The 13,925-nt window shown below is 39.5% G+C and overlaps 2 protein-coding genes across 6 annotated transcripts; both read left to right on the plus strand.

The window, feature by feature from the left end:
* The first annotated feature begins 423 nt into the window (after window positions 1-423).
* Window positions 424-7,192, plus strand: casp10 (caspase 10, apoptosis-related cysteine peptidase). 3 transcript variants are annotated; one of them, XM_069532470.1, is made up of 12 exons: window positions 424-525; window positions 888-950; window positions 1,297-1,580; window positions 2,105-2,210; window positions 2,626-2,761; window positions 3,058-3,080; window positions 3,173-3,203; window positions 3,297-3,356; window positions 3,461-3,534; window positions 4,595-4,709; window positions 4,786-5,278; window positions 6,587-7,192. In XM_069532470.1, the coding sequence occupies exons 3-12, from the start codon at window positions 1,300-1,302 to the stop codon at window positions 6,750-6,752; spliced, it is 1,485 nt and encodes a 494-aa protein (XP_069388571.1). In that variant the 5' UTR covers window positions 424-525; window positions 888-950; window positions 1,297-1,299; the 3' UTR covers window positions 6,753-7,192. The 3 variants fall into 3 exon arrangements, with proteins under 3 accessions (XP_069388571.1, XP_019945144.2, XP_019945143.2); XM_020089585.2 differs by having other exon boundaries at window positions 437-950; XM_020089584.2 differs by lacking the exon at window positions 888-950 and having other exon boundaries at window positions 437-828.
* Window positions 7,193-7,555: 363 nt separating this feature from the next.
* prkra (protein kinase, interferon-inducible double stranded RNA dependent activator) lies at window positions 7,556-13,400 on the plus strand. Of its 3 annotated transcripts, XM_069532471.1 has the most exons (10): window positions 7,581-7,801; window positions 7,895-8,040; window positions 8,486-8,588; window positions 9,441-9,616; window positions 10,066-10,147; window positions 10,892-10,970; window positions 11,255-11,372; window positions 11,461-11,555; window positions 11,649-11,811; window positions 12,497-13,400. In XM_069532471.1, exons 4-10 carry the CDS (start codon window positions 9,541-9,543, stop codon window positions 12,652-12,654), a joined length of 771 nt encoding a protein of 256 aa, XP_069388572.1. In that variant the 5' UTR covers window positions 7,581-7,801; window positions 7,895-8,040; window positions 8,486-8,588; window positions 9,441-9,540; the 3' UTR covers window positions 12,655-13,400. The 3 variants fall into 3 exon arrangements, with proteins under 3 accessions (XP_019945145.1, XP_019945146.1, XP_069388572.1); XM_020089587.2 differs by lacking the exon at window positions 7,895-8,040 and having other exon boundaries at window positions 7,569-7,801; XM_020089586.2 differs by lacking the exons at window positions 7,895-8,040; window positions 8,486-8,588 and having other exon boundaries at window positions 7,556-7,801.
* The last annotated feature ends 525 nt before the right edge of the window (window positions 13,401-13,925 follow it).

Raw genomic sequence — 13,925 nt, forward strand, 5'->3', positions numbered from 1 at the left:
TTAAGTAACTATTTAATTAACTCAACTTACTTTATTTTATGACATTTTTATTTTTTTAAATAGAAAAAAGTAATAATATAAGATTATTATACATTCTTGCTCACTGGTTAGCTGGGCGCACTGACCACACTATAATGTTGATTGGAGTTTGGTAAATATCTGTTGGCTGTTAATTGACGTCAGTGCCTCCCTCCTTTGCGCAGAGTTAGTGTAACAATATGGTCTTGTGTGTACTGAGGGGTCATCCAGACCAGAGAAGCACTTTATAAACACAGAACATCCAGCATCAACCTGCTGGGTCACTGGGGAAAATACAGATCCAGTCAGAAATCAACTGTGTGTTTGTGCTGAGTGATTCAAACTGAGCTCAAAGTTGGACCTCAGTGAACCCACGTGCTTTTTGACGTTTCACCAGATGTTCCTGATCCTGACGTCACGACCTGCTCAGGACCCCGCCCTCAGATGTCCCCCGAAGAAACATGATCCGGGCTCTGCCACAGGAACCTTAGTCTTAAAATCACAAAAGTATCGTACACGTTCATTTGAATTCTATATTGATAATTGTAACTTCAACATAGTCTCTGAATTCTGAAATGATCTATATTTGAACGCTGTTTGTAGAACAGGGCGTGACAGTCTCGCAAAAATACGATAATAATCCTGTAACTTTCTTTTACTTTCGGTTTGAACTTGCTCATTCGACTCGAGCTGCGCTGAGGTCTGTGTCCGGAAGTAATCTATCATAGAAGTTTTCTACTTCTACGACGATTATATTGAAGTGGACTTTAAATAACTTTAATCAGACTTTGTGAAAACTCCTCCAGACAGGTGGGTATCACTGAGAGACATCATTTAATCAAACTTGTTCTACTTCCTGATTCATACAGTGATCAACAGCTCACAGAGTTATACTACAACTACAGCTCTCTGAAGGTGTTTCTCCTTTTTATGTAAGTGGAAGAAGGCTGTCATATGGATTTATGTGGGAGTGAAAGTCATAATCAGATAATATTCTTCTGAGGTGTTGATTACCAACTACCATAAGTACTGTAACATAAGACAAGGTGGTAATTATAAGGTCTTCCTTACAGGTCATCCCGGCCTTTATATCTTAAAATTAACTGGTGCGAAAACTTTAAGGGATTCACACAACCTCCTCCAGAATGCCATCACATGTTATGGTTATTATCTGTGATAAAACTGTGGATTTAATGTATATAAAGATGAAATTGTGACAGGCATTATGTTAGAGAAGAAAACAGACGTCTGAGTGAGTTTGCCTCGTGTTTAATACAGGGAATGGATTTCCAGAAGCTCCTGTTAGATGTGGGGAAGGCCCTGGGTACGGACGAGGTAAAAGCTCTAATATTTCTTTGCACCGACATCCTGGACCGAAATCCAACCTCTGTGAAGTCAGCCAATGACCTCTTCTCTCGTCTGGCGGAACGAGACCATCTCTCGCATGAGCGACGAGACCTGCTGACTGAGCTTCTGCGCACCATACAACGCCTCGACCTAGTCAGTGCCTTCAATCTCAACGACAGAGAACCTACAACCACTAGCCTCATCTCTCCCTACAGGTGGGCTGCTCACATTTTACTGCTTTTAAGTAAATCATCCAATAATTATTGTTACAGGAAATTATTTGAAGACGCTCACGCTAAATGGATGCACCTTCTTCATACAAAGCATAGGATCAGTATCAGAGACATGAACCTGATGAACATTGATGACTAGATGTTTAGAAATGTTTCCAGAGTAAACTTCCTTATATAGAAGGAATTCAGGTTTTGGATGTCATTTATTGTTTGATTATGTTTTATATTAGTGGTCTCTGAAAAGTCATAAAATAGAAATATAAGAAAAATCCCATAGCAATTTCTTGGAGTCTGGGGTCACCCCTCTCTTGTTTTGTCCAAACATCTGTCATATATCATAAATGTATCATATATATCATTGAAATCTATGGAAAACTGCAATTTCTCATTGCTTAAAATGGTAGTGGTGTCAGAATACTAACATACGACGGTGATACATGTCAAGAATGTCCAGTCCAATACCAGGCCAACTGAGAAAACTCTTGGGTTGTACTGTTTTATTTTAGGAAGCTGCTCTACAACCTGTACGAGGAGATGACTCGAGAGGACTTGGAAGAAGTGAAGTTTTTGTTGTACAAAACGGTCCCACGTAGAAAACTGGAGGACAATTATGTGAGTTGTGTCAGCGTTTGAATCCTGTGGTTTGAGGAGACAAGAGACAATCAGTTCTAAACATGCAAACTATAAATACTGCAGTGCTACAACTTTGTGCATTGATTGGTTAACAATACATGGACGGCAGTGTCTCAGGAGGTGGAGTTGGTCATCCGCTAACCAGAAAGTCGTTGGTTTTGTCCTCGACTCTGCCTCTAAGTATGCCAAAGTGTCCTTGGGTAACATACTGAACACCAAATTACCTTGCAATGCGTGATGATGAGTGATTGTAAAAAAAAGCATAAAATACTGTTAGTGTTGTAAGAATGTGAATGTGGCTGTAAAGTGCTTTGAGTGGTCGAAGTCCTGCATAAACACAGTTCTATAAATACATTTCTATAAAATAAAAGTGTAAATTTGCTCAACTTTTCAGTCGTTGCTGGACGTCTTCCTGAAGATGGAGCACATGGACATCCTGAGTGACACTAACCTAAGTGAACTGGAGACGATCATTTACTCAGTCTGTCCCAAGATGAGAGGACAGATCAACCAGTTCAAGACACAGCAGGGTAAGCTACAGAAAACACTCTCTCCCGTCAAAGAGTTTCTTTCAGTGGTTAGCTGGGCTGGTTCTGAAGTCAACACATCAAAGCAGGAGGAGCAAGAGCAATTATGAAAAAATGATTCTACTTTATTATACATGCATACATATGATATATATATTATACTTAATTTAGACTTTTCCCACTCTGAAACATGTCTTATTATATTGTTGTAAATTTGATACATATGTAAACATCTGCTGTTTCATTTCAATCAATTTAATGCAAAGTTATAACGCAAAATCATTTGTTCTCATTCTTAGAAGCCCTCCAGTCATCTACCCTGGTAAGAAAATACAGAATCACTTATATGACGATGAAACCGATTTATTTTGTCTTGTGGTGTATTTTATTTTTAATTTCTCTTGTGTCCCGCAGTATTCCGTTGATTCTTCCAGCACTGTTCTGAGTGAGTTCTGTTTTGGATTTGATGTTTAACAGAAACTTTTTTCCATTTCATAAGCAGAATTTTTTTCAAAATCCTTTTTTATGACTTTTCCAGATTCTTCAGAATCACACTTAAGCAGTGAAATGAGCAGCCTTTCCTTCTCAGAACATTGTTGTAAGTCTTTTCCACAGTGATGAGCTTTATGAACCGAACATGACAGAATTATCTTTGTGGAAAATGACGACACTGTTCTTCCACTGCATTCGTCTGTCTCACAGTGAACAGTGATACTGTTTCGGCGTCTCAAGAAAGCAGGAGCCTCCCTGAAAATCAGACATCTACAAACAGTGAGGTGTGTGATTTATTTCCTCTCAGTTATACAAGTTCATGAGTTCAAGGCTGAATTACTGCCACGGTAAAATGGTCAACTGCCCCAGTCACAGACCTTCAGGGGCTTTGAAACCCCCGGCATCACATCACTTGATTAACATTTATTATGTTTGGCCAAAAAAGCAAATGTAGAAAATAAACTGGCTCCTGCATTGTCAGCTTATGTTAAGGCCCTTTCTTGTTGAGGGGTGCTGTGTGAATATCTGTGTTTGATTCATATGTCAGTATTATTCTCACACTGTGGGAATTAGAAGATCTAGAGTACTAGACTGGATATGGGCTCTACAGCAAATTTTAACATAAGGGCACTTACACACCTACCTTGTTTGGTCTGGAACTTTTAGTCTGAACCAAAATAAAAGGTGTAAAAGGTTCCTCGGACAACCATCCAGAACAATATAGCAAAATTTGGTGTGGACCGAAGAGGTGGTCTCGGTCCGGATCAAACAAACCTATGGTTTGGATCATTTACAGTGTGGGACCACTTTTTTGGACAGTTTGGACTTTCAGACCAATTGCAGGAAGTTGAGACACAACAGAAGATGAAAAAGAAGATGTATTTGTAGTCTGCACTGCAGACAGTATAATGACTGAATGACGAGGACGTTAATTTGAACTTGCATTGGGTACTGAGTCTGAAGTTGGGGATGCTGGTGCTAATAAAGATAATACAACGGCAAAGAAACAAAGATTAGACATTTCCTAATTTCAGACTGAAAGACCCGGCGAACTGACAATATGCCGATGTCAGACACACGCCTGTTTACAAACCAGTTAATATCAAGTACAGGTAGATGCAGCCTGTATGTGCCATACAAAAGTCTTTAGTCTACTCCCTAAATTGCAATGTGAAATTGGAATTAACAGATCACATGTAAACATATTGAACCTTGGTTTGGATCATGGTCCAAACTCTTAAGTGTAAAATGCCCAAACACTATACTCTGAAGGTATAGCTTTTAGCAAAACTTGGACAACAATAATCTGATTATTTAATCTTGGTTGTGGATTTATGTTTGTAGGATTTGGGCATCTATCCCATGACTGAAGCAAAGAGAGGTATCTGCTTGATTATCAACAACCACGTCTTCCATGAGACCAGTCTCAAGCCTCGTGATGGCACCATGATTGATGAAGGTAAGTTTATGTTTAATGAACTAATTTAACTCTTTGTGCTACTGTGATATTGCTATTCTATCCGTTAATCCTCCAGAGTGTCTGAGGGATGTGTTTAAGTGGCTGGGCTTTGACGTCGAGGTACATCTCAACTGTACACGTGAGAAGATGCTGTCTTTGTTGTGGGATCTTGGCAGGAGAGACCACAGGCAGATGTCCTGCGTGGCGTGCTTTGTTCTCAGCCACGGCCTGGAGGGAGGAGTGCACGGTGTCGACAACAAAATTGTTAAGATCAACGACCTGATGGAGCCTTTGAATGCACGTAACTGCCCGACTTTGGCCCAAAAACCCAAACTTTTCTTCATCCAGGCTTGCCAGGGCAAAAAAGAGCAGAGTGCAGTGTACATCGAGGCCGATGGCCCCGCAACCAGTCTCATCTGTACTGATGCTGTTAGAGACTCCTTTCCAGTAGATGCGGATTTCCTGATATCGATGGCCACCGTTCCTTCCTTTGTTTCCTACAGAGATAAGCAGAGGGGCACCTGGTTTATTCAGTCATTGTGCAAGTACCTCATCCAGATGGTGCCAAGGTGAGAAAAACAAAATATCAGATTTTGTTGGATGATGTGATTTTTCTTTTTCAGTGGTTGAAAATAACTTTACACAAATACAAAAAATTTACACAAATTCTGGACTACCTCTAAATCTCCATTTTTCTTTAGATTTATTTCTTTTATGTCTGAGTGAAATATTTAAATTCTTACTCCACTGCACTAATACAACGACAGTTAATTTTCAGAATAGTTTTTTAAATTACGCATGCTGAAATTATGATAAATATTTGTTATTAAGCTACATTTGATTCATCATTAGTAGCTAAAGGAGCCTTTAGTTGGGTTAGTTGTATGCAGGACAACAAATTGGTCCATAGGTGTCTCTGTTGTGCTTTGGGTTATTAACCATATAGGTGAGAACTTTCACTTCATGGATAGATGTTGCTAGAGGGGGAAACAGTTTTTGAAGCACTGTTGCATTGGAAAATATTTGTTGTATGGATTCTTGCCCTTATTATTGTAGAAGACCATTACTGCTAACTGATGACCAATAGATACCCTGTTACATCAAGAAGCCGAAGTTGGACTTTACTATTTTCATGCCAGTGGCTGGAGGCATTTTGTTTTCAGATTGTCTGTCAGGATCGTTCTCGTGAACGCGAATTCTCAAAAACACCTTGAGGAAATTTCTTCAAATTTGGTACAAACATTCACTTGGACTCAAGAATGAACTGGTGATTTTGGTGGTCAAAGGTCAAGGTGACCTATGACCTCTCAAATCACATATTTTGCCTTGTGAATGTGATATCTCAGGAACGCCTTGTAGGAGTTCTTTCAAAATTTCCCACACGTGTCATTCGATGGTCAAAGGTCATGATGGCCTCACAAATCATGTTTTTGGCCTCTGGAATGTGATATTTCAGGACCGCCTTGAGGGTCTTTCTTCAACTTTTGATCAATTGTCACTTGGACTTCATTGATTAACTGATGAAATTTCAGTGGTCAAAGGTCAAGGTGACCTAATATGAGTCTGGAAAAAAAATGTATGTACATAGAAACTGCACTGGTTAGTTGGGATAAAGAGTGTTTCTATTTTTGATGCCTTCATTCAGGATTTAACTTGTAAGTAGTTTTTGTTTATTGTGTGGTATTGTTTCTGTTTAAGTTACATAAATGATTTAAACATTTCCTTCACTTCCAGTTTAGTTAATTTGCCCCTTTACTTCTGTCACTTTATTCAGCACCAAGTTACTTTTTATGACATTTGACAGTGAAGATGAGAGAATAATTAAGTTGGTCATTTTACGAGGCCATCCTCTTACTGTATCGTCTGCTTTATTCCAGTGGCTTTGACCTCTTGTCCATCCTGACCAAAGTGAATGACGATGTGAGCCAGAAGACCGATTCCACTGGTGAAAAAAAGCAAATGCCTCAGCCAGCCTTCTCGTTCAGGAAGAGGGTAGTCTTCCCGGTGCCCGAGGCTCCTTCCCCCAGGCTGCCCTCTGTTTGATCGACTCACCTCAAATGATTCCTTACAGACTAAAGAGAGTCTCTTCCAAATGTGTTCATATTTCATTATAACTCCTGACCCATCTTCTATTTGTTAATGAGGACAATGATGTAGTAAACAGTCTAACTGGTTGTTTCTACACTCAAGTACCAGCCCCTCCTTCATGTATTTTTTTTCCATTTGTTGTAGTGTATCTATGAATTGATTGTGCACATCATTGCTGGAGTAATTCAACATATCGCTTTAAGCCTTTTTTAAATTTTACTATCATTTTATTTTACATGAACATTTAAATTACACATCATAAATCCATGAGATATTTAATGCAGCTTAAACAGAAATTTTCCACTGAGACAGTCAAACAATACTTTTTATGCGCAGTCATTTGAACATCCATTCATTCTGTGTGTTTATATTAAACTGAGACTCTTCAAACTCTACTGTGTTCGTCCGTTACGTTCAGTGGTCAAAGCTCAGATGAGTCTGGAAATAAATGGATGTACACATCAACTGCACTGGGTGGCACAAGCATCAGAAGTATGTCAGTATATGGTGGTTAATTATAGTGGTTTATGTAATTGCTCCAGTGTTTATATGGAGGTTCATCTAAAATTGAAACCTTATTTCTTTGCTGATTCCAGGTTTCCTGCATGTATTCTTTTTTCTAACTTGATGATTGCACTCCTGCTGTGTGGAGTTATAAGTTTTGTTTTTCCTGCAGTGAAATCACCAATGAGTGAAACGCCCTCAGTGACCTTCTCTCGCCGGCAGGTGGCGGTAAACAAATTTAGCGCAAGTCACATGAGTTGACCCGCCGCTGACCCGGATGTTGATATGATGTTACAGCAGGTGATTTCCCGGTCAGGTCACAATGAGGAGCTTCGTTTTAATTTTCTTCACGGTCACATAAAAAACCTGACGCTCAGTTCAAACATCTATTAAAGCGTTGTCAGATATTCTCCAGCTGAAAACAGGAAGTTACAAACACAAAGCAACATGGCGCAGAAGCTTTTTCAGTCAGCAGCTGTGAAAACCGCCGCAGACTCCAGGTACGTGGTTCTTAAATCACTTTCATTATCTAAAGTGTGTTCGAGTGTTAAACTACCGAGACACTAGAGGTCGATGTTTCTCTCGAACCACAGACACAGGAACCAGATCGATACACATTTGATTGACCTCATGTTTCGGAAGATGCGAGTTCACCACATGTCACTGGAGCCTGACGTCTGAACTGAATAATGGAGACTTCTTCACAGAAGCTGGATCCTCACACTAAATCAGGCCGATAGTAAAATACCCTGATCAAGTGCCCCTGAGCAAGGCAGCTTACCTGCAGCCGCTTCTGTGGATCATTTAGCTGCACACCAGGCTGTGGTCGTCCTGGTCAGCTCCATGGGGCACATGTGTGTTTCTGAACACTTTTGCTTTCCTGGTTATAGTCATATATTTTAAATTGAATATGTTAATTACTTTAAATTGTTATTGCCAGGAAGTTTGTGTAGAGCTTCGTTTCCTTGTTTAGATTTGTGTTATTCAAATAAAGTTATATTATTGTTATTGTGATTATATTCAGGGTCTTTATAATATCACATTCAGGGCAGAATCATTTCTCACATACAGTTTGATAAAAGCGAGTGATGGCTGCACATTCTCTGATTCTAATATCAGACAGACACAATGTGTAAAGATCGGATGATGTTTTAAATAAACATGATGATACTTTCACGTGACAGTTTGATTTGGTGGAGACGTCACACAGACGATGCTGTCGAGTCGTGGCACCAGTTAAGTTTCACCTGTGAGGAAGCTGCTTAGTGAAGCTGAACTAGATTAAAGGTAAAAACAATTATTTGACCGTTTAATACACAGAAAGTTGATCTCAATTCAATCCTTACTGGAGCCTTTTCTCTGTTGTTACCTCTGCCAAGGTTATGTTTTTATCTGTGTCTGTTAGTCAGCAGGACGACACAAAAACTACTGGACGGATTCATACAAAACATGGTGGAAGGATGCATTATGGGATTGGGAGGAATTCATACAATTTTGGTGCAGATCCAGAGCAGGGAGGAGAAGCAGGATTTCTTTTCACTGTCTGTAAAATTGATGAGGTGTTTTTCAACATTTTCGTTGATTTCTCAGAGAATGATTCATGGAAAAACATCCAACATGTTTTGAAATTTAGTGCGCCCGTGATGTAGTTTAAGGAGACTGTGTTGGTCCTAGGTATGCACTCTACTGAGTGACGTTCAGGTTTGATGAATCAACCATTCAATACACAAAAAAAACATCTTTTAATTTTAATAACTGGTTATTAATTCAATCCTTACTGGCTTTAGCTTTTCACATGTGAAAATCAGCAGCTTGTTTGATTTATAATGAGCTTTTATTCATTGATAGTACAAAATATTGATCTAAATCAGTATTTATATTAACCAGCATCCTGACAAGTTAAAAAATACTTTCATTAAATTTTTGAAAGTCTTTTTTTGATGTTTCCTGTGTTTCATATTCTAATAAATTTCCAAAACCTGTTCGGAAAATTATTAGGTTTATGCTGCATTAGTTATTCCCTCCTCCTCACAATATTTGCTTTCACTATTTTCAGTGTGTTAACTACAGAGATTTATGGCAACAGCACCATTTTTATTATGCTTCTGGTTAATTTGCTGGCTTCATTACTTCACGCAGCTTGAACCCAGTTGAAACGCAGAGGAACCTTCCTGGGAAAACACCGATACAAATCCTGCACGAATATGGCACCAAAACGGGAAATCTTCCTGTGTATGTGATGGAGAAGGCAGAGGGGGAGGCTCACCAGCCCAGCTTCATCTTCAGCGTGAAGATCGGAGATGTGAGCAGCACAGGTACATTAACAGTCTCACCCCTGCTGTGCTGATCGCTGCCTGTCGCTCAATCAAGCCTATTATTTGACTTGAAAATCTTACATTACTCTTTTCACTGTGCAATACATTATTTGTCTCTTCTGCCTTGTTGTCACTTGTGTCTGTTGCTGCAGCTCACTCTTAAATATGTCCTCAATATACCTTGATTTCTTTTTTGTTAACAAAGGCATTTTCAAAGCTCTCCGTGTTGAGCTGATCAGTTCCAGTCCTGTTAGTTGACACCTTTAAACACTTTACATCAAAACTCAATGGATTAAAGTGGCCTTGTGGGCTTCCAGAGTTTAAACAGAGGATTTATTCTTCCGACATCAAGGGTGGCTAACTTGTGATTTGAGGCTGACTGTGCTTTGAAAAATAATTTCTGGACTTTGTTACATAATCGTTGTGTGTGTAATTGTGTTGTATTGCAGGTCAAGGTCCCAGTAAAAAGGCTGCTAAACACCAGGCTGCAGAGGCTGCCCTGAGTATCCTGCAAAAAGACACTGGAGCACTGTGAGCTGATGTTGTTTTGAGTTTCATATATTTATTTGGTGAAAATGTCGTACATTTCAGGACATTCACTTTGGGCTTTGGTACATTACCATGAGTAATTTGTTAACTGTGACTGTAATATTTCTAGTGGTATACTCAATAAACTCATAATCCTACGACAAATAATCCAAAACTCTGCTGCTAAAATCATCCAGTGACCACAACACACCACCCTTCATCCAGCTTCACTGGATGACAACACATATTACTACTGCTTACTTTTGAAGCTCTCCATAACCTGCTGCCTTCCAGACGCTCTCTGCCCCCACACCCCCTCCTGAGCCCTAAGGCTGCTCCTGGGTCTGTTAAACTCAGCGCTGTGGCTGCCGGAGCCTTCATCTGCTCTGCACCGTGACTCTTCAAGTCTCTTCATTCTATTGGACTCACACATCAAAACACAAATATTGAGCTCAGCTTCCTCAACATAACCTCATCTTATCTTGTCCAGCCCTCTCTTATTTGATTTCAACCTTTTATGTCACTTATGATGCATTGTAAGATGTCCATGAATATTTTGAAACCACAAAATAATTTTTCGTATTATTTCTTTTTAAAACATTTCCAAAGCAATTAATTGTAAAAGTAATTTGAAAATAAGTCAATACAGAAAATATTATTCAGTTGACGTCCCACACTGCTGCTTATAAAGCTGCCAGCCTGATGTGAATGTTTGTGTTGTAAACACTTTGCTCTGTTTCCCACCAGGATCATTCCTGTGAAGTCTGAGAGTAACGGAGTTGCAGCAGAAACCAACAATCATCCAAACTCAGTGGGGATACTGCAGGTGTGTGAATCACAGCTGGGCTGTTTGTGTGTGTTTGCACAAGTGTGTAAGTGGGATTGTCTGTGTGCAGTTGTGGTAGTTTCTTTGCATATGTGTGTTTTAAACTTCAGGGATAAACCACAAGTAGAGAAAGCTACTTGCCCATTTACTCAACTTTAATTCAAAGTGTCAGTAGCAGATTATTTCTTGTCTGATATGCACATTGGATAAAATAAATAAAATGAATAAAATACCCACTCTGTTTTTCTCTTGTCTCAATCAGTTTTCTTTTTGGCTTTTGATAGGAGCTAGCGTTGCACCGAGGGTGGCGTCTTCCTGAATACTCAGTTTTAATGGAGGCTGGTCCACCACACAAGAGAGAGTTCACTGTTACCTGTCGGCTGGAGTCCCTGGCAGAGAAAGGTTCGAGCGATCTTCATGTAAAATCCTTTACAGTGACATTCATTTGTCATTGTTCATCCTGTTCTCCGTCTCGTGTTGTGTTTTGAAGCTGTAGGAAATTCAAAAAAGGTGGCTAAAAAGGCAGCTGCAGAGAAAATGTTTGCAAAGCTGCAGAGTCTGTCGGGCTGTTCTGAAATCACATGGGTATGTTGCATATTTCTAATGTTTGGGGTTTTTGTGTCACCTCTGGTCAACACATGGAGTTTTCTGTGTTGACATTTGACTCTTCATTTTCAGATGCCTACACCAAGTGTCCGGTTTGAGAACTTGAAGAACTCCCCGGCAGAGAAGATGTGTTTACTGAGAAGAAACCCGCTGAGCATTCCTAACACTGATTACATTCAGATGATGTTAGAGCTGTCCAACGAGCAAGGCTTTGAGGTCACGTACTTCAACATCGGTGAGACAGACCACACTTCATCTGTGATTCTATCTGATCAGATTTTATGACGATCTAGTGATCTAGAGTGCAACTTTAAAATGGCGGTATTCAATATTTTTATTGAAATATTGACTGTAGCAGCTTATTTAGGTGTTCGGTCTGGAAATTTCTTGAAACAAAAAAATAGTTGCAGGTTTAAGATAAAATATGTTTCAATTCCTCATTAAAATGTTGAAAAACAACTAGATCTATGGTATTTGTTTGTTGACTTGTATACTTCCTCATCCAAACTGTTTCCAACAATGTTCAAATCCAGAAAATCCACAATTTTCTTCACGGTAATGCAGGTGTTTCATTTCGGTCTCAACTTCAGGTCACTCGTTATGGATCACAGTTATTCATTGCCGTTTGCTGCGTAACATGAATCTGACTTGAATACATTTACTCATCCGTGAAGACGATTAGTCGCATCAGTTCGATTTTCATCTTTTCTAGGTCTTTTGTTATTACTTTGATTGAGCGACCCCTAGTGGCCAAAGTAACACATTGCAAGTTTAAGGAATAGGAAAATCATTAATGGTAAATATCCATGGACCTTCAGGTCACAGGCTGGGGCCAAAGCTCCCAAGGGAAATGAATCACTGCTTTATATTTATTTGTGTCTGTTGTGCCGCTTTGTAAACTGTGTATGTGTCTTTGGCAGATGAGCTGACGGTGAACGGCCAGTACCAGTGTCTGGCAGAGCTGTCCACGTCCCCGGTCACCGTCTGCCACGGCACGGGCATTTCCTGTAGCAACGCACACAACGATGCGGCACACAGCGCCCTCCAGTACATCAAGATCAAGGCCTCCTCCAAGTAAACGCCACCGCAGTCGCAACAGCCTCTTCACCCGCGTTGTCACATACCATACATCTGCTGATGTCCACGTGTTCTTACCACTTAGTCTTCCTGCTCGAGGATGAGGTTAAGATTTATTTTTTATAATAATATATATATGACAAAGCAGTTCATGGTCCACAATAACTTGATGATAAGATCTAAATCAATCATGTGTTACGCAGGATGTTCAGTGAGAACACTACTATGAATTTTATAAAGCACTTCCTCATGATGTTTTTACACGTCTTGGTTTTATTGTTTTTTTTCCACAATATTTTCTCTCACAAAGTTTTTTGCCTTTTTAAAGGCAAGACGCTTTCATCTACATTCGAGTTGATGTAATTTATTTTTTTATGTGACTTAGATTTTTCTCGGCAGCTGGTTTTATGACAGTCGATAGAAACTTTAAATTTAAAGTTGTTTAACTTAAACAAACTGAAGTGACCTGAATACCAAAGGGAATTGATGAGGAGAGATTATTTTTGACATTTTAAATTTGAAAATCAAACAACCAAATGTTCGACTCTCACGAAACATAAAACATCTTTATTTGACTGTTTGCTCTTTCTGCTGGTCTGTTCTCTGCAGTGTGCACCATAGAACCTAGAAGTAAATCCTGTGATGTATTAAATGCAGTTACTGATGGTGTCCTCGGCTGTATGAACATTGTTGGGAGAAAAAGGCAGCAACAAAATCCAGAAAATAAATCCAAGCACTAAACGATAACACGTGTTGTTTTCTGTCAGTGGTCAAACAACAGAAGGTTTTGAGAGAGCAGATGTCTGTGATTCCTGGAGGAGCAGTTGTCAGTGAATGAAACTGACAAATTAAGATTTTCAGTTTTGCGATTTTAATTCTAATTGGGGTAAAATATTTCTTTATTATTAATTAAATGCACAAAATGTAACTTGACCTGTATTTGTGATCTGTGTTTACACATTTTCATGCCTCCACGACAGCCAGGGACCGAAGGCATTATGTTTTGTGGTTGTCCGTCTCATTCTCGTGAACACGATATGTCAAGAATGCCTTCAGCGAATTTCTTCGTTCACTCGGTCCCAGAGATGAACTGATGAGATTTTGGTGCCTGGAGGTCAAAGGTTAAGGTCACAGGGACCTCACATCCCTGTGAATGTGACACATAAGGACTGTCCATAGGAAGTTTCATTACATCTGGTGCGATTCACTTGGACTCACTGATTCGATTCTGGTGATCAAAGGTCAAGGTGGCCTCAAAAAACCTGTTTTTGA

Source organism: Paralichthys olivaceus, chromosome 10 (assembly GCF_024713975.1).
Source record: "Paralichthys olivaceus isolate ysfri-2021 chromosome 10, ASM2471397v2, whole genome shotgun sequence".
Taxonomy (NCBI): domain Eukaryota; kingdom Metazoa; phylum Chordata; class Actinopteri; order Pleuronectiformes; family Paralichthyidae; genus Paralichthys; species Paralichthys olivaceus.